Genomic DNA, 24,523 nt, shown 5'->3' on the forward strand with positions numbered 1-24,523 from the left:
TAAGCAGCCGAAGATTCCGCGGTCACAATTGACCTTGCAATCTGAAGGGTTTAATGTCTGCAAGCTGCATTATCAGAGATTGCAGACATTAGCTTCGGGTGTCTGCTGTGTAAAATAGCAGAAACCTGTCAGCTGTGGTGCCCACTGGACTCTGGAGCGGGCACTATCATTAAAGTGCCGACATCCGTTTAACATGTACAGTGGATGTCGTAAAGGTGCTAATAGTACAGAGGGGCCTGCTCCAAGCAGTCTTACAGCCAGACACATGATAGTGAGAAGGAGGATGGGGGACATGACTGATCTCCTGGGACACGGGACACATTTTATATATTTCTTTATATAGTTCTCAGTTTTAATTGTAACAAAAGACATGTATGAGTTTGTATCATAATTTATACAAAATAGGATCAATATAGAGGAGGAGACGGAGAGACGAATTGCTGGAATTTTTTGTGTATTTTCTATGTTTAGTATTCCTTTTAGTTTGCCATACACATTAGGCAATCTATTGTATATTGGAAAAGCACAAGTGTCCCTTGATGTCGATTTTAGTATGATAACGTACCATAATGTGAATGAAATAATTCATATTGCCTTTAAAACACTGAACATATTGGCAGAAAAATAAAGCTCTTTTAAAAATTTGTAGGAGGCATCATGAATGAAGTGTCGGTCCTTCACCTGCCGGTGAAGGAGGAAGTAAATGAAGTGATTCATGGCTTGGATGGGGCATCATTAAAACACAGTGACAGCCGTCTGCCTTTTCAGGTAATGGGAAAAAACTTCCTGAGTAATATCTACAATCTGTTAAATATATGTAAAGTTCATACTGGTACTTGATCTATTTTGCCACAAAATGCTTATTAGTCTATCTTGTAGCCCTATCCTTGAAGTGGTTGTTTGGTTTCATAACATCTGTGTGCAGTAACAGGTAATAAAAAGTTATGCTTAGGTTGTATTCACATCTGGGGGCTTTCCAAGTGTAGAACGGATAGCACCCAGACTGAACACTGACCTGTTATAGTCAATGGGGCAATTCACTTGTGCAATTTTTCACACGGACCATAGGTATGTACAGTACAGGGGGTATCTGCAAATGTTATGTAATGTTATGTCATTTAATGTAATGTACACTCAGTATGGCCTGGTATGGTTGGCATGGACAGGGTTAATCACTGTTCCATCCCTCTCAGGAGGGACACGGCCTACTTCCTGATGAGAGAGAGAAAGGAGACTGGAGTACGTGTGTAAGCATAGATGAAGCAATTGCATGTGCTCCTTCTCCTTAGGTCTCTTCCTTCCCGACAATCGCCTGCTCATTAGTGGAGGTGACCGCTGCGTTTACATGCAGCTGTCCCCTCCCCAGTATGGGGAGGAGCGGTCTCTATTGCCATCGCTCAGCCCCGTACAGAATCATTGTTTCCTGGCAGCAGAGGCTGTTTAGACGGCACAATCTGCTACTGGCAAATAATAATTTAGGTGACCGCACCAATGATCATTACCCGATAAACCAGCGTTTCACTCCCTTTGCACTGCCTAAATTTCGGGCAGTGCAAAGGGACTTAAAGGGGTTGTCCGAGTTATTTTTTTTGTTCTTTCTATGTTCCTAACTGGGCAAATGTAACAGCTTTCCAATTAACTCACTTTATCTCCAGTGGCTGGTTTCTCAGATTTCACTGAGGGTCACATGACCTGTGATGTCAGCTTCTCTCCCTGCTCTGATAAAGGTCGTTTACAAGCCTGTAAACCAGAGTCACTGTGCTGGCCACGCCCCCCTGTCTGCTCTATCCTAGGATTTTTAACCCCTTCAGCTGCACAGACTGGCTAGCTGCAGCAGGCAGTGAGGAGACAATTCTGGGCACAGGAGCTGAAGGACTAGAGAAAGCATTGCACAAGAAGGTAGGGGGAAGATCCTATGTGTATTAGCAGTGTCATTATATAGCTGGGACTTGTAGTCCTACACATACAACATGCTGCTGAGTCTCCCAGCAGGCAGACATGTCACTCAGGGCAGCTCTTGTATCCACTCCCTTAGCAGTGCAGGGGGACGGACAGAGATTGTTTTTATTGCATGTAAACAAAGGTCCAGAAAAGAACCAGGGAAATGAGGAAATATATATTATTTTTTTTTTGCATAAAACTTGCTTAGCTCAGTTATATATTGCTCATCAGATTTTCAGTGCTATATTTTTTTTTTATAACTCGGCCAACCCCTTTAAGCAATCTCTGGGAAAGTAACTTCATCTGCTACAGCAGTAAAGAGAGAAAGAAAGAAGAATTTAGAATCTACATAGCCAAGTATAGGAGTTAGCAAGGTAACCTGCGACTCCGGCTAACCAGACTTTGCTAATTTTGAGGGACTACAGTTAAGACACCAGCCATACTTAACCACAACTGGCCACACTTAACCCAACTGGCCAGACGTGCCTCTAAAGACCTGTATCCTGCAGTGGACACTACAGCCATAATTGCCACATTACAGCTACTAGCAAGAGATTCTAGTGAGAGAAACTTTATCAAGATAGCATACCAAGAGTGCCATTATTTGCCACTTTGCCATCCTCCATACCTCGTATCTGGGGAAAGAATTTGCACTGTGTTCAGGTTGTTGATAGATGTACTGCAACCCCTACTTTGCATTTAGTAAAATAGATGCTTACACCCCTAGTATGGTTTTCTGACTCCTACTACACCATATGCCGGCCATTGCACTACATGCCATGCCTTGCACCCACAGGCACCCCAACTAACATCAGACAGAAAACCTATAGGTGTGTCCAGAGAGAAGATCAGGTGTACCCTCCATTAGTTGCATCAGTCCTAGGGAGCAACAGCTTGAGGGAGATCTCCGTGATACATCATTTTGTTAGAGCCACTACTACTCCCATCTTCTGCCCAGGCTCCTCACTGGCCGCTGCACATTTAGGTCTGATTTTCCCACAAGACTTGCTCATTCTAGTGAATAGGTGCATAAGAAAAACTGACTGTGTGCAGTCCATTTAAAAAAATTCATCCAGATTTTCCAGTTGAACAAGTTGGAGCTTGATTGTCCGAATGAATGCATGAGTATGTTACGGCCATCTGGAAGTCGCAAATCTGAATGTCCCGTTGTGTTTTGGTCAATGTATCACATTAGTGATTGTTACCCAAAATCAGGTGCAGGTCAAAACCACAGAACAGGTGCAAATATTCCCATTATACCTTATCAGCAGATTTATACATTGCTGTTGTCGTCCTAAAAACCCGCCATAAAAAATGCATGCCTTTTTACTGCAATTTTCATGGTTTTGTGATGTGGTTATTGTCCATGCATTTTTTACAGCAGTAAAAACACGTATGTTTGATGCAGTTTTTAAGAATGCAATAAAACAGCAACGTGTAAATCTGCCCTATCTCTCGTAGGATCCACTTCTGTTTTTGGCTAACAATCACTGATGCAAAACACTGATTAAAACAATGATGTGTGAATATGGCCTTAAGCCGGGAAACAAATTCAATAGTTCGGCCGACAGCAATCTTTCCCGATTCCCTCCTGGCTCCCCTATTACCCATACATAGCCGAATGTGTATATGTATTTTATGGGAGGAGAAGGATTATTTTGCAGCAGAACGAAAGAATCAGGAGAAAATATTCATTTTGCCTGATCCTTCTCTGTCCGATCATCTGTCAGGGGACAGTCAGGAGCTCCACACACACACACATTAGGCTAGTTTTACGCCTGCAAATGCCTCTCCAGCCGGCTGTTCCAGCATAGAACAGCCTATTAGAGTTCTCTGGATCTGGCACTGCTGGGTACTGCCTGCTGGACCCCATTGCACGCAGAGTTCTCAGCATTCTCTGCCAGAACAGCCTGCCAAAACAGGGAGATGCAGATATGAAACTAGCCTTAGACTGTTGGCTGAACCTGCCGTTCTCTGTAGGTTCCGACAGTAGATTAATGTGTAACAATATGTGCACTTGTCTATGGCCTTTTAGGGGTTTAAAATAAAAAATCACTCACCTCATACACTTGCACGCACAGAGGCAGTCGCTCCTCTCTTGATTGTGAAGGACCTGCGATCATGCTGGGAGCACACGGTGATGTCATCAGGCTTAGCACAGGTCCTTAGCAATCAAGAGAGGAGCGACTGCCCCTGTGCATGCAAGTGGATGAGGTGAGTGCATATAATGCTTTAGGCTCAGATCCAAACAATCAACATGGACATTTAATTGGTTGTCTAGTAGCTCCTCTGTCGTACTACATATTCTGTGCTGCCCCCTGTCTGTGCCAAGATGAGCTGCTTCTTTGGACACCAGTTGAACAGCGACTCCATTTTTATTTTTCTGGTTCATGTATGTACTATGCAGGACCCTGAAGAATCTCCTACGATCACCATAGAAAATGATTTACAGCTTTCAGTATCTATTCGTGACTTATTATGGACTTGCTTTATATGTCTTGGTTGTCAGATTCTTTTCTTAAAACTTAACTTTTTCTTATTCTGGGATGACATTTTTGGGCTTTGAAACCAATTGCTGTTTTCCCATAGAGTTATGGACTCAAGTTACAATGTTTTCAATTTACAATGTTTGTCCCGGTAAATTGTAACTTGAGGGACCACTGTATTGTTATCAAGGCAAAGGGCGGCTCCCCTGAAAAATTGTTACCTCTTTGTAGTCACTGTATGGCTTCCTTTTGTATTACTTCGTAGTTCCAATGACTACGATTATTGCAAAATAAGTAAAGAAAAAATTAAGAAAACTCTTCCATGAGTAGGTATGTCAAAAAGTTTAGATTGGAGCTATACATAAGTACAAAATTTACATAACAAAACAGCAAGTAACTACAGGAGTATGGCATATATAAATAATAGGACAGAACAATACATTACGGAAAAGTAGTATAAAACAGCACAAAGCACAAAAAATCCCAAAAATTAAGATTAATATAAAACAATTCAAGTAATAGTCCCATTAGCAACAATGTAACATCTGCAAACCATGCTAGCCCTTGGCACTCTTATCTTGTAGCACTGGAGTCCTGGGTTCGAATGCAACAAAATGGAGCATATGCATGGAATTTCCCCTTATGTTTGCCTTAGTTTTTTACACGCTCCAAAAACATATTGTGACTAATACTGTACCCCTCGTGCCCCGACTAACGCCAGACGTCAACTACGTAGAGCTCATGAGATACGGTATGGTCACGGGTTACCAAGGTGTGACGTTACACCCTCCTGGAGAAGCAGGTAAGGTCAGTCTTGGTACAGTTTTCACAGACTCCTCCTGTCCACACCGGCACAGAGAGGCAACAAGCTGAGAGCCTTTTCACTGCCCCAGTGAAACAGCGCGTTCTCAGCCCGGGAAGACTGCCACCAGTTTCTTGTTTGATAACGGGATTATATAGGGTAAGAAACCAACCCGCAGTAGCGTATAACTAGGCCAAAACACGGAGGTGGGGATTCGAGGTCGAGATACAAGATGGCACAAGATTAAATTATGTATTTAATCGCCTTAAGGGCTCACTAGACAATACACTATACACACAAGGAATATATACAGTGGTCTGAGGTTACAAATACAGGTGGTATGGTACAAACAGGGTTAAGCAGAACAAAAGTCAGTTTACCAGATGGATGAGTCCTTTTGGGTTGTGATGAGTTCTTAGCTGTATTCACATGGAGGGCAGTGATGTCAGCAGGTTGCAGGTGCCTCTAAACACATGGCACGATGTGACCCTCCTTCAGAGAAAAGACACACCCGCTTGCTGGCACACGCCATTTAAACTGTAGTCGGCCCCTTCTCTTCCAGCCTCTGGGAAGGGTCCCCCCCTCCCTGCTGATCCTGGCAGCTCAATGACCCACAAAACCCTTTAGAGTTCATATCTCCAGACTAGAAGGTCACAGGGAGATGGTTCTGGGACCAACAGACCCGCCTGGGTTCCAGCTACAAGTAGAGTCAAAGCATGGTACCGTTATTTAGTTTCTGTGGGGAGATATGTATATCTCCCTTCCCTGGCATCCCACCCCCAGACTATGACCACGGGCCTGTTTATCGTGGCCACAGGGACACAAATATGTATCTGGTTTATGTATGTAATGCACAGGAGATTCATAATTCCTTATGAACTGCCGATTCCAACCTGTCTGATAATCTGACTAAAGTGGTGAATGGCTTAGACCCCCTGCATTGACGCTTTTCCTGTTTTTTTAGCTGGGTTCCTGGCTGGCTGAATGGAAGTGTGAAAAGTTGTAAACACTGGTGGAGTTCTAGAGGTCCTCTGCCATCTGCTGGCTTTGAAGCACGGCCCTCTTGTGGAGTTCACTACCTCTGCTATCTGACAGCTGATGGCTGGAGTGGGAACATGGCTGACATGAAATAATAATCCATATTCCTCACACATATTTATAGGATAATTTGGAATTGAGATTGTAAATTCCAATGCTGACAAGGGCAGCTGTGGGTGATCCATGTACAGCGCTGAGGAATATTTTTAATATTCATATACTGATACTGTAAGTGAATAAAATAATAATAATCAAGGCCACAAAAAGGAATGTGAATGTGCCCTACTGGTGCTTTCTTCCTAACAGTGCTCTTCCTTTTAAATATTTCCTAATGCACTTTTGTTAGATCTTCCCGGACCCTTGTGAAGAAGAGGAGGTTCCAGTGAAATTGAGAGGAAGGTTGCCCTCCATTGTGGTGGAGCCAACAGATATAATTGATGTAGAAAGTGGTGAGCTGCGGTGGCCACCTGGAAGAAAAGAGAAAGAGCAGGGTGAAGACGATGCAGAGGAAGAGAATTCAGAAAAAGGTAATTTAATTTTTTGAACTATAAGGCTATTGTCTTGTTTGTCACAAATTTGTTAAATGGTCACTACTCTATGGGGCTATTAGCTAAACATGCCATTTTTTGCCATTTTCATGGCCAGACGGACCCCATTGAAATCAATGGGACCGTTTGTAATGGCTGCTTATACAGGAGTGATCTTGTCTAACGGCTATTAAAAATGGGTACGCTAGTTCAGTATGGCCTCATCCACGTGCGCGCGCAGAGGCAGTCATTCTTCTATTGATTGTGAAGGACCTCCGAAGTGACCTGCAGTGACCTTATCACACTTAGCGAATGCCCTTTACAATCAAGAGAGGAGAAAATGGGAGCAATCCTTTTACCAGAGATCTTCAAGGTTGCCTAGTGGCCCAGTAAGTATACCATATGTCCCATATGGCATTAAAGAGAGCCATTTTGTCCTGAAACATAGCAGTGGAGTACTCCATTGTTCGGACCTCCATCACCCTGGCATACAAATCAGAGACCCGTGGTGGTTCGGGGCTTTTCCAGGCTCGAGAGACTAGACAACTGTCATGGTCTTACCTTCTTACTGTTCTCCTTCGTTTGACATGTGCTGGCGGCCATCTTGGTTTCTGGGTTTCTTGTAGCCTCCCACCCTGCGGCTTCTCCTTCCCACTGGGAGGAGCTGGATGCCTAGCTCATATATATAGGAGGTCTGTGGCTTCAGTTCCTTGCTTGGTCCTCCTGTGTTCACATGCTTCTAAGACTGCTGCTGCTTCTGGTTCCTGATCCTGGCCTCGTCTGACTACCCTGCTGGTTCCTGACCTCTGTCTACGCAAGACCCTGCTTCGGTTTAGCCATCCGTTTGGACTTTTGCTTACAGCTTGATTTTCAATAAAGCCTTCTTATTTCCACTTATCTCTTGTTGTACGTCTGGTTCATGGTTCCATGACATTAGGACCAAGCCATGAATTCTGACGGTACAGGGCCATCCTCGCTACCTACGCTGGTTGCCAGACTTGATCAGCAGGATCACCTGTTGGGTCGGTTCGCTGTGGCGTTGCAAACCCTGCTTGAACGCACGGCTCATTTCGCTTCCGTTGCCGATGGGTCGGTTGTCGCTCCTGGGCCCGCTCCTACTGCCGCTCCGGTTGTTGCGCCAGAGTCTACCCCGACACCTGTTGCTGCGCCTGCGGTGTCTCGGGGTATGACCGGTTCTGCCCCCCTTCCACAGCGCTTTGGGGGAGAGCCAACTCAGTGCCGAGGTTTCCTTAACCAGGTGGGCATTTATTTCGAGTTGCTGCCACATGCCTTTCCTACTGAGAGATCAAAGGTGGGCTTCTTGATCTCGCTGCTCTCGGACAAGGCCTTGGCCTGGGCCAGCCCTTTATGGGAGAACAACAATCCGGTGGTTGCCGAGTTTTCCGGTTTTGTTGCTTCTCTTCGGAAGGTATTCGATGTGCCGGCTCGTGCTGCCTCTGCTGCGAAGCTCCTTATGTCCATCAGACAGGGTTCACGATCCGTAGCTGAATACGCCATTGAGTTTCGTACCCTGGCAGCAGAGGTGGGCTGGAATAATGAGGCTCTGGTCGCTGCTTTCTCTCATGGTCTCTCGGATGCCTTGAAGGATGAGGTTGCAGCTAAGGACCTACCAGTGGAGCTCGAGTCTCTTATTTCTTTCCTGATTTTGATTGACACCAGACTCAGGGAGAGACCTTCCTTTAAGGAGAGCCTGCGGAGGTCTTCTAACAGATTGGCGCCTACGTTTGCTGTCCCACCCGTGCCTCCCTCTCCTCCCACGCCTCCTGGGGATGACTTGTCTGGGGGTGAACCCATGCAGCTGGGGTTTGCTCGCCTGTCCGAGGGGGAGAGGGTACTCCGGAGACGCGAGGGCCGATGCATGTACTGTGGTCTCGGTGGGCATTTTCGGTTGGCATGTCCGAACCGTCCGGGAAACGCTCGCACCTGAGATCCTGTCGGGGGCAGATCTTGGGTGGAGTCTCCTCGTCCCCGGTTTCCCGTGTTGACAAACCACTGATCACTGTTGTCCTCTCCTGGGTCGGGGGCTCGGTGACGACCCAGGCGTTGGTGGACTCTGGTGCTGGTGGTTTGTTCATTGATAGTGTGTTCGCTGCCGCAAATTCCATTCCTCTGCAGCCTCGAGGTTCCCCACTGGCTCTTGAGGCGATAGACGGCAGACCCCTTCTGCCACCACACGTGACTCATGAGACCCTTCCAGTGGGGATAGCCATTGGTGCCGTTCACAGAGAGTCGGTCTGTCTCCAGGTGATTTCGTCTCCACACTACTCGGTGGTCTTGGGGTACCCCTGGCTCCAGAAGCATAATCCGACTTTCGATTGGAGATCGGCCGAGATCCTCTCGTGGTCACCGCAGTGTGGGGCTAGTTGCATCCATGGGCCTGTCAAGTTGCTGTGTACTTCCTCGGACTCTCTGTTGCCTCCTGAATACGAAGAGTACCGGGGTGTATTCGATAAGGTGCGCGCGGTTGCCCTACCTCCGCACCGCCCATACGATTGTGCCATAGAGTTACAATCTGGTGCCGTTCCTCCTCGTGGCAAAGTCTATCCACTGTCGGTAGCAGAGAATGAGGCCATGGAGGAGTACGTGAGGGAGGCGCTTTCACGCGGACACATTCGCAAATCCTCGTCCCCGGCAGGGGCTGGATTTTTCTTTGTGAAAAAGAAGGGCGGTGAGTTGAGGCCTTGCATCGATTACAGGGGTCTCAATCGCATCGCGATCAAGAACGCTTACCCGATACCCTTGATTTCCGAGCTGTTCGATCGCCTCAAAGGGGCCACGGTCTTTACCAAACTCGACCTGAGGGCGGCATATAACCTGGTAAGGATCAAGGCGGGCGATGAGTGGAAGACCGCGTTTAACACCAGGACCAGTCATTATGAATCCTTGGTTATGCCCTTTGGGTTGTGCAATGCGCCCGCAGTCTTCCAGGAATTCATCAACGATGTTTTCCGTGACCTGTTGCAGCAGTGTGTGGTGGTCTATTTGGATGACATCTTGGTATATTCTGAATCCATGGAGGCCCACATTATGGATGTCAGACGAGTGTTGCAACGGTTACGAGAGAACAGGCTGTTCGGTAAGCTTGAGAAATGCGAATTTCACCGATCCCAGGTAACCTTCTTAGGTTACATCATTTCCGCTGAGGGGTTCTCCATGGATCCTGAGAAGGTTTCGGCTGTCTTACAGTGGCCCCAGCCCAGTGGTCTCCGTGCCCTGCAGCGCTTTTTGGGCTTCGCCAATTATTATCGGAAGTTCATCAGGGACTTTTCTATGCTAGCCAAGCCTCTCACGGATCTGACCAGGAAGGGCAGTAATTTCCAGGTCTGGCCGCTCGAGGCCATCCGAGCTTTTGAGGCTCTAAAGTCCGCCTTTGTGTCGGCTCCGATTCTGTCGCATCCCAACCCTGGGTTGCCCTTTGTCCTCGAGGTGGGCGCGTCTGAGACGGGAGTAGGCGCCCTTCTGTCTCAGCGTAGAACACCAGAGGGTCCTCTGCTTCCTTGTGGGTTTTACTCCCGGAAACTGTCTTCCGCGGAGTGCAACTATCAGATTGGTGACAGGGAGTTATTGGCCATCGTGCAGGCCCTTAAAGAATGGAGGCACTTGCTCGAGGGTTCGGTGGTTCCGGTTCTCATCCTGATGGACCACAAGAATCTGACCTACCTTTCTGAGGCCAAGAGATTGACACCACGTCAGGCCAGATGGGCTCTGTACTTGTCACGTTTTAATTACGTGGTCTCCTACCTACCCGGTTCCAAGAACATCAGAGCGGATGCCTTATCACGGCAGTACTCCGAGCTGTCCGGGGAGGAGTAGATTCCGACTTCGGTCATACCTCCGAATCAGATCCTGGCCGCCATTCGCACCAGCCTGACCTCTCCCCTGGGTGAGCAGATTTTGGCGGCTCAATCTGGTGCTCCCTCTGGGAGACCCAACGGCAGGTGTTTTGTGCCTGAGGAGTTGCGCACTCGGTTGTTGTGCCCAGAGTAAGTCCCCTCGGCACCTTCCGTTGGGCCTTTTGCAACCCATAGCCACCGGGGAGCGCCCATGGTCACACCTGGGGATGGATTTCATTGTGGACCTCCCTGCATCCCGAGGCCATACGGTCATTCTCATGATTGTGGATCGGTTTTCCAAAATGTGCCACTGTGTTCCTCTCAAGAAGTTACCCTCTGCACAAGAGTTGGCCACGATTTTCGCCAGGGAGGTCTTCCGGTTGCATGGTTTGCCCAAGGAGATTGTGTCGGATCGGGGGAGTCAGTTTGTGTCCAGGTTCTGGCGCGCCTTTTGCTCCCAGTTGGGGATTCATCTCTCTTTCTCCTCGGCCTACCATCCTCAGTCCAATGGGGCCGCAGAACGATCCAATCAGGCCTTGGAGCAATTCCTTCGTTGCTATGTCTCCGATCACCAAGACAATTGGGTTGACCTCCTGCCTTGGGCTGAGTTTGCCAGGAACACGGCGGTGAACTCTTCCTCTTGGACGTCTCCCTTCATGGCCAATTATGGGTTCCAACCTGCCGTGTTACCGGAGGTATTCTCTCCCCAGGATATTCCGGCTGTGGAGGATCACCTTTCCGTCCTACGTGCTTCTTGGGTACAGATCCAGAGGTCCCTTGAGGTCTCTGCGCAGCACCAGAGACTCCAGGCTGATCGCAGACGAGCGCCCGCTCCTTCCTACCAGGTCGGAGACCGTGTATGGTTGTCCACCCGCAACCTCAACCTTCGAGTGCCCACTCCCAAGCTGGCGCCTCGCTTTGTTGGTCCCTTCCGAGTGCTTCGCAGGGTAAACCCGGTAGCCTATGCCCTTGCGCTTCCTCCTGGCATGCGGATCTCCAACGTGTTTCATGTCTCCCTGTTGAAGCCATTGGTGTGTAATCGTTTCACTTCCTCGGTTCCTCGGCCCCGTCCGGTCCAAGTGGGCAATCGTGAGGAATATGAGGTGAGCAATATCCTGGACTCACGCCTGGTCCGCGGTCGGTTGCAGTTTTTGGTCCATTGGCGTGGTTATGGTCCAGAGGAGCGTTCCTGGGTTCCCGCCGCAGATGTCCATGCTCCTGCTTTGCTCCGAGCCTTCCACGCACGCTTCCCTCAGAAACCGTTCCTTACTCCGCGGAGGAGGGGCCCTTGAGGGGGAGGTACTGTCATGGTCTTACCTTCTTACTGTTCTCCTTCGTTTGACATGTGCTGGCGGCCATCTTGGTTTCTGGGTTTCTTGTAGCCTCCCACCCTGCGGCTTCTCCTTCCCACTGGGAGGAGCTGGATGCCTAGCTCATATATATAGGAGGTCTGTGGCTTCAGTTCCTTGCTTGGTCCTCCTGTGTTCACATGCTTCTAAGACTGCTGCTGCTTCTGGTTCCTGATCCTGGCCTCGTCTGACTACCCCGTTGGTTCCTGATCCTGGCTTCGTCTGACTACCCTGCTGGTTCCTGATCCAGGCTTCGTCTGACTACCCTTCTGGTTCCTGACCTCTGTCTACGCAAGACCCTGCTTCGGTTTAGCCATCCGTTTGGACTTTTGCTTACAGCTTGATTTTCAATAAAGCCTTCTTATTTCCACTTATCTCTTGTTGTACGTCTGGTTCATGGTTCCATGACAACAACGAGCTGCTGTTAGTATCAGTAGCAGCAGCTTGAGTGCATGTTTTTTTAACTTGTATGGGGACCACATTAAGCAGGAAGGACACAGGTTCCGGTCGGATTTCAATTCCAAAAACATCGCTCAGGAGGGCGCCTACTTAAGTCCAGTAAGGGCCTATCTTGGGACAATCCCAAAAAATGTGAGGCAATGTACCCCTATGTAAGCCACATCTCCAACAATCACCCGGGACTACTGGATTCATTCTACGGAGGAGGTCAATAGTGTGATACCAGTACATTAAGATTTTATATTGGTTCTCCTGATGAAGCACCGACATAGATGATTTCGCTGCCCTCCTCCATATAAGGTGCCAGAGTGAGTCCGGCAAAGCCCTCCCCAAATATTCCTCCCACCGCACCATGTAGGAATGCCTTTGGAGCCGATCAAGGAAGGGAGTCAAGCAATATAGAGTAAATCTCAGAAATTAAACCTTTCGCATGTACTCCTTCCCTGCATATCTGCTCAAAGGGGGTCAGAAGGGAAACCGTGACCCCCGAAAAGATGGACTGGGCAAAGTGCCTAATCTGCATATAAAAGAAGTTGGAGGAGGGGGGGGGATCATATTTGGCCTGTAGGGTAGAAAAAGGCAGGAGGACCCTAGTGAAGGGGTCCACAATATCAGCGAACCGAAACACCCCCCATTAAAACCATGATCTCGTTGTAGACGTGATACGACTAGCAGGAAGCGAGGGGTGATATAAGAAGGAGGTCATGGCGGAATGAGTGGACTCCAGAGGGAATTTACTACTGCACTGCTGCCAGATGCGTCGGAGTGAGGTCAACCCCCAAATATCGCAGTGAATTCGTCTTCCAATGGAAAGGGAAGTTCACTTTGAGAGAGCTCAGGGCCGAGGGGACATTATTACTGCTGAGGCCACTATGGTGGAAATTCTTACTGCTGGGGCCACTATGGGGAACATTATTACAGCTGGGGCAATTATGGGGGAGATTATAGGCCACTCCGGGGGACATTATTACTGCTGGGGCCACTACAGGGGACATTATTACAGCTGAGGGACACAATGAGGGACATTATTACAACTGGAGGACACTATGGGGGACAGTATGGGCCAATATCAGGACAATATTACTGCTGGGGGAACTATGAGGGACAGGATTACTCCTGGGGGCCATTATGAGGGACATTATGTAGTCTCCAACCACCCGGTCAGGGACAACTAAGGATTAGAGATGGAGCCTGTAGAAAAGAAAGCGGCTAAAAATGTCATATAATGGTCAGATATAGCGTTATTCCTCCTGTATACACACATGGCAGATCATTCTGCAAAGTTATCGGAAAGCGTAGGTATGTCTTAAAAGGAGTCTGTCGCCTCGGTTAACCATTATTAACAGCAGTACTACATACAGTAGGTAGAACTGCCTACAAAGACGTCCAATTGATACTTTTGGGCACATTTATTAAGACCGGCATTTTAGACGCCAGTCTTAATAAACCACTAAGCTGGCGGTGGATCCTCCGTCAGTTCTAAATGTAAGACAGCTTCCTTGCTGTCTTACATTTAGACGTGTTTTTCTGCCCGAGACAAGCGTGCAAAATGGTAAATGAAACGGGCCTGCTGGTTCATCCCCATCCACGCCTTGTCCACTACCTGGAGTGTGCGGGAAGAGGCGCAGATTTCTTGCTACGTAATCTGCACCTAAAATACGCCTAATATAGGTGTATGTCAGCTAAAAAAATTCCCCCCTTTGTTTGTTCATTCCCCAACTGCCCTGCTGTGCTGCCCCTGATCTCCAATGTAATACATTGAGAGGAGTCATGAGCTTGTGCTCAGGAGGTCCTCTGCATTATATGCACAAGTTCTTGAGTCCTGGCAATATATTACATTGGAACTTCACAGTGGGGCAAGGGGGAGAGGCTGAATAAGAACATATATAGTAATGATCAGAGATTAGTGTCAGCAGTATTATTTAGGTAATACTACAGTTAACAGTGGTTAATCAAGCTTACAGACTCCCCTTAACCCTTTTGGCACTCAGCCTATTATTTTTTTTTCTTTCCCCACCTTCATTTTCTGTTCATATAGCTGTATAAGGGCCTGTTTTTTGTGGGACAAGTTGTGCTTTTTAATGGTACTGTTTATTTTACCATAGCTTCACAATTCAGCAAAGGTTTTTTTGGTTTTGGCATTATGTTTGGCTAATGTTAATAAACCAAGACATTAAATTACTCTCCAGATCAGCAGATCATTTAGCGACAATGATGCCAATTCTTGTAGGTAGATCACAAATGGGATTTCTAAAAGGCACAGCTGCAGTAACTAATTTGCGAAAAGTCCTGACAGTACTGGATAGGGTCAAATACCGCAACTAACGCGAGTAAGACCCCGGTTCTAGTATCTCTTGACGCCGAAAAGGTGTTTAGTAACGTAAAATGGCAATGGTTCGAGAGGATCTCAGATCCAATGAACGTGACTGTATCTTTCCGTAAGTACCTACAGGACTTATATTGTACTCCAGCTGCTAGGATCCATATGCCAGGCTTTCTATCCGACCTTTTTTCTCTCATAAAGGGAGCATGAGACAAGAATGTCCCTTTTTTTAACTTTTTTATTTGACCTGGCCTTAGAACCCATGGCACGCTATTTAGAGGTCGTTGTACATTATTGTCACGGCTGAGGATGGGAAAAACCCTCAGACGTGCGATGCCGGAAGATGGTCGCTGCTCGACCAGGACGACAGGATTAGGGAGCAGGTCACCTCCTAAAGCGTCCCTAACCTGACCCTAACTCCTAGCTGCATGGGCCGACCTTTAAGGTAGGAGGACCCATGGTCAGGAACCTCGGATCCCTAACTCACCCTCCGACCGGTCCCTGGACTAGGAGTCAGGGTAAGACGGCCTGTTCCTTCTGGACACGGAGGAACAGGGGTCTCACTGGCCAAGCTGCAGGGAAGGGGGAACACTAACAGTCTTACGGATATGGCAGGTGAACCGAACTAGTTCCACCCACCTGCCACAGCCTTGCTGACTGGATCCCTGTGCTGGCAAGCTGATGTCCACACAACCTGAGATGAACCCAGCAACCACACATCCACGCACAGGAACCCAGATCCATAAGCTGCAATAAAGAAGCATAAAGACAAACACATCTTCTAAACACCAAACAACATTATTTTATGACCAGAAGGGTGGCCCCCACTGGCAGTTGGTAAATAACCAGGAGGATGTCTCCAGCTAGCATGGCTGAAGCACCCTCACTGACTTCTGCCTTCAACAGAGGCTTTATAGGGCCAAGAAGCCACACCCAACAGTCAGACACACCCTGTGACTCACACACACAGAAAGGGAGTTAACCCTTCCAGCACCAGGGAAGGGAAACACAAACTAAAAGGGAAAGTGTCCAACAAGAACACACTGTGGCTGTTGCCGCAGGCAATGACATGGGTGGCAACCATGTCCTGGGAGTCAGCTCGAAGGGCGGGACACTGCCACCACATGTACACAATACAACCAAACGTTGCCACGGGCAACCACAATGTCAGTGCACATCACACATAAGACAGAGTGCACACAGACATACAAAAGTGCATACATACACGCACACAAACTCCAAGGCAACCGCACACATAACTGTTGTCCGCGGCAACCGCACTTGAGGCAAACAACATTATGCCTCCAGCTGCAGTTGACACACCAACCCAAACCGCGGGCAACTGTATGCGGCTCCCAAGGAGTCACGCCCATAAACATGGTCATGACAATTATAGGGTAAAAGGAGATGAGAATTGCATTGTTCGCTTACAATGTCATCTTATTTTTTATAACCCACAGCGACATTTAAGAGAAATCTCTACTTTTATTACCCAATTTGGGACCTTCTCTGGGTACCGAGTGAACACTAATAAAAGTGAACTGTTAAGCCTAGGACCGGGCATCTCCCATTTATCACTCCCATCTTGTGGTATATAACTTTCATTAGCACCTACGCATATTACTTATTACTTATTTTAGATGCAAAATCTGTAAATATCCAGAATCCATTTAAAACTTGAATTATCCACACCCCCCGATCCATAAAATAACCTCAGAATTGCAAAGATGGCAGAATTTGCCTATAACTTTCTTAGGCCACTGTCATCTGACAAAAATTATTATTTTCTCTAGATTGCTTTACCTGCTACAAACTCTGCCCCTCTTATGAAAACTTAATGATAACAATAAATTACAATCTGCTTTTCGGAAGTTCATCTGCGCAAGGAAATGTCCAAGGGTATCTCTTTAAAAAACACATGTTATGTAAACCAGACGTTGTGGGGGAAGGGCGGCGGGGGGTGAACTTTCCTAATATTAGAGGTTATAATCTAGTGTGCTTGTTCCATCATGGTACTAGCTTGTAGTCCAACTGGGAACTGGAAAAGGAATTGCTGGGGAATTGGGACTTAGTAGCATTATTACATACAAGATACGCTAAATTCCCCACATGGGTGAAATCATCGGGGCTGTTGTGGGATACTAAAGTGACTTGGAATAAGATAAGGAAGGTTTTTAAATTGCCCTGTTTAGAATTCCGATTTATGCCAATATGAGATCATCCTGAAGGTCCGCAAGGTTGTCACAGGGGCTAAAAAGCCTATGGCAGGAGAGAGGGCTGAGGCAGGCCAGAGACCTTATGGATGGAAAATTGTATAGATGGTTGACCCCAAATGAAATCAAATCCAGGTATCGAAGATGCCTCTTTTCTCTATATCCTTCAACTGCACGGTATTTGCACATCTAGAGCCATAAATATTTCCTCTGAGACACTTATACATTCTCTGGATGACATGACGATTAGCCGAGTTACACATAGGGTGACTATATCTAACCTTTATGAGATGCTTAACGACTTTCTGAACATTGACTTAAAACCACTCATTATACCTTGGCAGGGTAGAACTGATGACCATCAGATCAGTGATGATCCTGAATGGATGGAAAAAACTATGCAAAAATGTGATTAATGAGAGGTGGCAAGAAACATCCAATCAGCGCTTTATGGTTGTAATATAGCCCCTTCCCCACAATTTCCCAATAGAATAATAGCTTGCCCTAAGTACCCCTAAGTATGGAGTATGGACTTGTAAGTACACTACAGTTTTTTGGCAGGATATTATAGATTACATACAGGATTACATGGAAATAAAGTTGCCTTTTATTATCCAGTCCCTGTTATTTCATCAATACAAACTTTGTGAGGGAGACAGTTTGGGTAGAATTGCTTTCCCTAAGTTTCTTCATGTCATTCTTTTGGTAGCTCTCCAAAGTCTTTTTGCCAAATGTCTCAATCCTATTTCACCAGATAGGACGTGTGTCATTACTCAGTTAAAGCAACTCCTCATCTTAGATCATATAGAGGTGGAAAGAAATAAAGAAAAACAAACAAAACAATTTTTCCGCAAGTGGAAAACCTTTATTGAAACACATTACACGAATGCAGAAATAAGAGATCTGATGACCATTAGATATACGGAATTGGACAGCCAAGCTGATATTCATGGATCGTTGGGTAGATTGAAAATTTGATATACCATTTACAAGTAGGGAAAGGGAAAACAGGTTTGGTCAATTTTAGCAAGATAACGAAGTGTCTTGGATCTCTTCTTTGATTAGTGTTGCCCTCTGATGAGACTACGAAGTCATCAGGATATCCCCTTTATGACTTGAGCATAGCATTTTACATTGGCCAAGATACATTGTGACTGAAATTATGTTTAATTTTGGATTATGTTTTGTATTGATTTTTTTTTCTAGATTTCTAACATGGTTGGTACAATTACGGCAATACCAAATGTGTACAAGTTTAATTTTGTTTTAGCACTTCTTCTTTAAAGAAACAGAAAATTTTTTGAAAAAATCTGTAACGACCGATATGGACTAAATGTGCATGGCCATGTATGTGAAACGATTGCTCACCAGATGATTGTTTGTTTAACTGCTGTTCAACCCTCAACCAACTTCTTTCTAATGTGGCCACCTTCAACATAGGCTAGCTTTTTGAATTGGAACTGTGTCATCAGAAAATGACCTATTGTTTAACCCTTTAGTGACCACCAATATGCCTTTTTACGATGGTCATTAAGGAGCCCCGTCTAAGAGCTGCAGGGGTCCCCTGTGCAATGCTGCGCTCCTGCTCTAACAGCCCGGACCAGCAGGAGTGCCGATCCAGGCTGCTTAACACCTTACATGCCGCAGGCAATGGAACTTACCACATGTAAGCCATGGCTGAGGGAGCAGACTCCCTCTGTCTCCCATTGCCACCCTGCAGGGTGCTGATGTGTGTATAGGCAGGCTGGAACCAGGCTGCGCCCCTCTGGCTGGTCAATGTCAGTATAGCACTGATATTAAAATGCAATGCACTATAGGGATAGTGCATTATATTTTAGAAGCAATCAAAAGATTATGTGTTAGGCTACATTCACACGACCGTTTTTTTTTTTCCGTTTCCGATCCGCATCCGTTTCCGATTTTCGCGGTATACATGCGGATCTATTCATTTCAATGGTCTAAAATTATGTACGGACAACGTTCAGTATGTTGTCCGATTCCGTTGTACCGTTTTTATGTTCCGTCAAAATATGAAGCTTGTCCTACTATTGACCGCAGATCTCGGTCCGATTCCCCATTCAAGTCAATGGATCCGCAAAAATCGGAAGACAAACGGAAACATTTCCGTATGTGTTCCGTTTTTCGCGGATCCGTTTCCGTTTTTTTATTAACATAATTTATTGTAGGCTCTGCCCTCTGGGGTGGTGGCTTAAAAATTCATATCTACCTAGCCATAACGATTTGGGAGCCCCCTAAAAACAACATGCCTAGGGTAGATGTGTCCAAGTTGATTGTCCTTATCCAAGAGAGGCCAGAAATCTGGGATTCCAGGAAGGATCAATACCATGATCGGGTACGGAAGGACCGGGCATGGGAAGAGGTGGCGCAGGAGCTGATGCCCGAAGATTGGGCCAGATGCAGATCTGATAAGCGATCTGGATTTAGTAAGTGTACATTTTAATATATTCATGTAATATCATTCTGTGTATAAAATCAAGTCCTGTAGCATCCCTGATTGCAATCTCTAGTGCAGTGTTCAGACGTCTGCACTAGAAATTAGCATGGGCCTTGCAAAGTAACATAGCAGACTTTTTTTTTAATTTGCAGAATCCTTTGATGTCTATCACTTTTTATGTAATGCATCTCTGCACATTTGCAAACTTTCCTGTGTCACTTTGCTTGGCCTTTGTTTATGTCTGGTGCACACGTCTGCAAGGATGGAGCCCTGACCTTGCAAAAGTAATCAGGGGTTGCTATGGGACTAGCTATGGTTCTGTCTCATATGAACTTTCTGCAAAGTAATCACAGATGGGTTTCTGAAATGTACATTGGGCCTTGCAAAGTGACACAGCCGACTTATTTGTTTTGCAAAATCCTTTGATGCCTATCACTTTTTAAAAAATGCATCTCTGCACATTTCTCAAACTGTCCTGTGTCACTTTGCTTGGCCTTTGTGCACACGTCTGCAAGGATGGAGCACTGACCTTGCAAAAGTAATCAGGGGGAACTATGGGACTAGCTATGGTGCAAAGTGACCTTGCAAAGTGACACACCAGACTATTTTTCCCAAAATCCAAGGGTGACTATCACTTTTTAAAAAATGCATCTCTGCACATTTCTCAAACGGTCCTGTGTCACTTTGCTTGGCCTTTGTGCACACGTCTGCAAGGATGGAGCACTGACCTTGCAAAAGTAATCAGGGGGAACTATGGGACTAGCTACTTTTTAAAAAATGCATCTCTGCACATTTCTCAAACGGTCCTGTGTCACTTTGCTTGGCCTTTGTGCACACGTCTGCAAGGATGGAGCACTGACCTTGCAAAAGTAATCAGGGGGAACTATGGGACTAGCTATGGTGCAAAGTGACCTTGCAAAGTGACACACCAGACTTTTTTAAAATTTAAATCCTTTGAGGCCTATAACTTTTAAGATTGGATACTTTCACACTTGCGGCAGGACGGATCCAACAGGCTGTTCACCATGTCGGATCCGTCCTTCCGCTATTTTGGCAGACCGCTGCTCTGTCCCTATTGACGATAATGGGGACGGGGGTGGAGCTCGGGCACAGCACGGCGGTGGATGGCAAAAGCTGCAGGACTAAAAAGTTGGATATGCTGTACTTTTAGTCCTGTGGCCTTATGCCGTGCACCGCCGGGCTGCGCCTGTGCTCTGATCGTCCCCATTAAGTCAATAGGGACAGAGCGGCAGTCTGAATAAATAGCGGAAGGACGGATCCGACATGGTGAACAGCCTGTTGGATCCGTTCTGCCGCAAGAGTGAAAGTAGCCTCATGCATCTCTACACATTTTAAAAATTTGCTATTTCTTGTGCACATGTCTGCAATGATGGAGCTCAATTTTCTATAAGTTGTATGAAATGGAAGATGTCTTTTAAATTTTGTAAACCATGAAAATCATTGAAAATTTAAATTTTTTATTTATTTTTTGGCAGTCAAACAACTGAAGACGAAATGGAACTCCTGTCGGGATCAATTCCGACGGGAATTTAATGCGAGCAAAGGGCATAGTGGAGACGGCAAGCCCAGGAAGAAGCCGTATATGTACACTAAGGACTTGCAGTTCCTCCTGCCTGTAATGGACCTGCGACCGTAAGTTTTCAGTTACTGTATGGAAACTGGGGAACATGGCTGTAAGGAGTCCATCGAATCCTAACCTGGCATCCTGCTGAGAGTTTTAGCGCACAGCGTCATTGTTTTCCATGATGCTGTGCGCTTTGTGCAACTGTTGCAGTACACTAATACACTCATATAGATCATACGAGTGTATTACTGTACTGCAGGGGGCTCACGAAGCGCATGGCGTTATTGAAAACAATAAACCAACATGCTGTCCTGCTCTATGTAGGATCACAGGTTGGAATACCAAGGACCACTCACATCCGTGTTCAAAGGTCATTTGCGTTTGGCTTAAAAATTTATGCAGATCTATTGTTACCCTATCTGCATAGATCATTCCCATATGATATTCTTCATTTTTTTAAAAAGTCACTACAGTAGCGTGATGACATATTACTTTATTAAATCTGACCTCATAGTAATTACAACATAGACAATAGTGAAACATAGAAAAGGCTGAAGTGTCACGGCCTTGTCAAACTGCTGAATAGTGTGGATTGGGGTAGAACTATCATTAGCTTTTTTATGTATAAAATACTTACAAGTACTTTTGATCTATTTCAGGACAGTGGACAATCTGCAGGCGGAAGAAGATTCCTCGTCCACAAACCTGGATGAGCCGAGTACCCCTGCTGCATCTTTCATACCTCATGCTGGACCTTCAGAGGCTGAGGAAAGGCCAGAGGAGGAAAGCCAGCAGGAGAATTCTCCGCCTCGGCCATCCAGGCGACAAAGTTCGCGAAGGAGGGGAGGATCTTCTGGCCAACAAGCTGCGCAGATGGCTCGGAGGGATATCATAGACTCCCAGGTCTTTGAGTATCTGAACAAAAACAAAGCTGAGACCCCGGAGGAGAAAATTCTGCGAAGCCTGGCTCCTGCGTTGGCGAGAGTGCCTCCAGAAAGGCATTCTTTGATGGTGTCTTCCGTTGCCTCATTATTATATATTTTTGAGGGGGATAGTATTCCCCTTGATGTTATACAATATATAGACAAGGAGAAACTAAGGCATGCCCATATGCGGGGACAAATTAGGTCACCAATGGCACCTTCAGAGAGTGTGGCACATATTCAAGGTCCAGGACCCACACTTCCTGGCAGCTCTTCCACCCCGCAAATAGTTTTCAGGGGAACAGGTCCCTACACAAGGGAGCTTTTTGATTTATAATTTTTTTGTTGTTTTTGCTTTGTATTTTCATAAACAGTTAGTTGAAATTTGCGATGTAGTGTCTTTATTTTTATTTATCTTAAAATATTAATTTTCCCCAAAAAAATAGGTTGGGAAATGTGGTATTAGAGGGTATTTCTGTAATTTTTTGAACATTCTAGTCAAAATCATTTTAAAATATTACATGGTCTATATTGGTAGATAAATTAAAAAAGTAAATATAGGCCATTATTAGTTTAAATAAATATTTTAAACGCTAATATTACAAAAAATACCCCAGCCCGCAAGCCCACGTCAAGGGTCCACATTGTCTTGCGAGTCCCTAAACTATCTACAAAAAATTAAAAGGGAACTAACTAACTAAAAAAAAAATACAAAATTTAGAAATTTTTCCGCAGAGACCAGATCAAATCAACGACCACCACGGATGGCATCCATCTGCCACGGCAATGAACCCTCTGGACTGCAAAAGTAGTCCGCATAGCGTTCCCGAACAGCTAGTCCAGCTGTTCCAGGTCTTCCATGTCGGACTGTTTCAAAATTGACAGGTGTGTTCGTCAAATTTTGAAGCTGTTCTGCATCCAAGGGAACATCGTGGATCCTGGTGAAATTGTGCAAAACGACACAAGCTTGGATCACCAAGGTGACATTTTCCGGATCCATTTGCATTGACGACATAAATACTCTCCACTTAGCAGAAAGTATACCAAAGGCGCACTCAACAAACCGTCTGGCACGAGTCAGTCGGTAGTTGAATATGCGCTTTCGGTTGTCTAAATCGCGTCTGGGGAAGGGCCGCATCATATTGGGTGATAATGCGAACCCTTCATCAGCCACAATTACAAATGGAACCGGGGGACCTGCTGATCCGGGTAGTGTTCTGGGCTCTGGTAGGGCTAACTGATTGGCGCGAAGTCGCTCACCCATTCTGGAGGCACAAAAGATGCGGGAGTCAGATGTACTTCCATAGGCCCCGATATCGACAATTACAAACTTGTAATTACTGTCCGCCAAGGCTAACAGCACCACAGAAAAGTACTGCTTGTAATTAAAGTACCGGGACCCTGAGTGAGCAGGCTTCTTAACACGTATGTGTTTGCCATCAAGTGCCCCAAGGCAGTTTGGAAACTGCGCAGAATCTTGAAAACCCTCGGCGATACGTAGCCAATCTACCGCCTTGGGGGTGGGCATCACCGCTTCCCTGAGATGTTGCCATATGGTTTCACACGTTTGGCTGACTATCCCAGAGATAGTAGAGACTCCCAGCAGGAACTCGAAGTGCAGCGAAGCAAAGGAGTTTCCAGTTGCCAGAAATCTGTAAGATAAAAAAAAAAAAAATGTATGTCAAAAATATATCATAAAGTATTAAGGGCTATTCTCATCTCATAGTATGATAGTTGCGGATCCCACCTCTTGAAAGCACACCAATATCGAGAAAGGTCCACCACCAAGCTCTTAACAACATCTTTTCCTTAAAACTTAATTGGAGCGTGTTACCCATGTTCCTTAAAATTTTTATAACAGCTGATGGAAATAGCTGAGCTGGGTTTGGCTATATTTGTCAGGACCATTTAAAGTAATGGATGGTGGGTGCACATGCGCTGTGCGCCCTCCTTCACTTTGTGTGCTATGTTCTCAATATAGTTGTTGGTCCAAGCTGTGGGATCAACACCCACCAGACAATGGGGGCATATCCTAGCTATATGCCCACATTGTTTGAGATGTGAAAAACCAATTTATCTAAAAAAAAACAACATTTATTTTAGGAATACACATTCACACTACATAACAGACTTAAAAATTAAAGTTTTTATAAAGTGCAGGTGCCAGATGCCACATTTAAAAAACTACAATGAGAGATCTGGCATGCCTATCTGTCCACATGAGAAGCGGAGAGACAGGTCCGCCTTTGCAATACATTTGTGAGATGGATCCATATCCGGATCAGTCTACAAATGCTTTATGTCTGCCAGCATATTGCAGAATACAGCAGCCAGTTCCAGCAAATTAACTGCTTGTGGGATCACTCTGCCTCAAGTGTTCAAGTACACGGTACCCTAGGAATATTTTTAAAGTATTATATCATAAACCTATTCCCTTTTTTTTTTAAAGTTTAAAAAAGGAAAATTTAATAAAATACTAATTAAAAACAATAGTTCGATAACAAAAAATTAATTAATTTACCTCAAAGTGACAATGAGTCTTTCCTCAGGTCCAATGCTGCGCCTCAT

General features: G+C 45.8%; 1 protein-coding gene across 1 annotated transcript in view; it reads left to right on the forward strand.

Moving 5' to 3' along the window:
- Window positions 1-653: 653 nt before the first annotated feature.
- Window positions 654-24,523, forward strand: part of LOC122933445 (protein LBH-like) — a 35,875-nt gene continuing 12,005 nt past the window's right edge. Inside the window, exons 1-2 of the mRNA XM_044288440.1 lie at window positions 654-768; window positions 6,614-6,794. Coding sequence (XP_044144375.1) covers window positions 658-768; window positions 6,614-6,794 — 292 coding nt within the window. The 5' untranslated portion in view covers window positions 654-657. The remainder of the gene's footprint in view (window positions 769-6,613; window positions 6,795-24,523) is intronic.

The sequence above is a fragment of the Bufo gargarizans genome, chromosome 3 (assembly GCF_014858855.1).
Source record: "Bufo gargarizans isolate SCDJY-AF-19 chromosome 3, ASM1485885v1, whole genome shotgun sequence".
Lineage (NCBI taxonomy): Eukaryota > Metazoa > Chordata > Amphibia > Anura > Bufonidae > Bufo > Bufo gargarizans.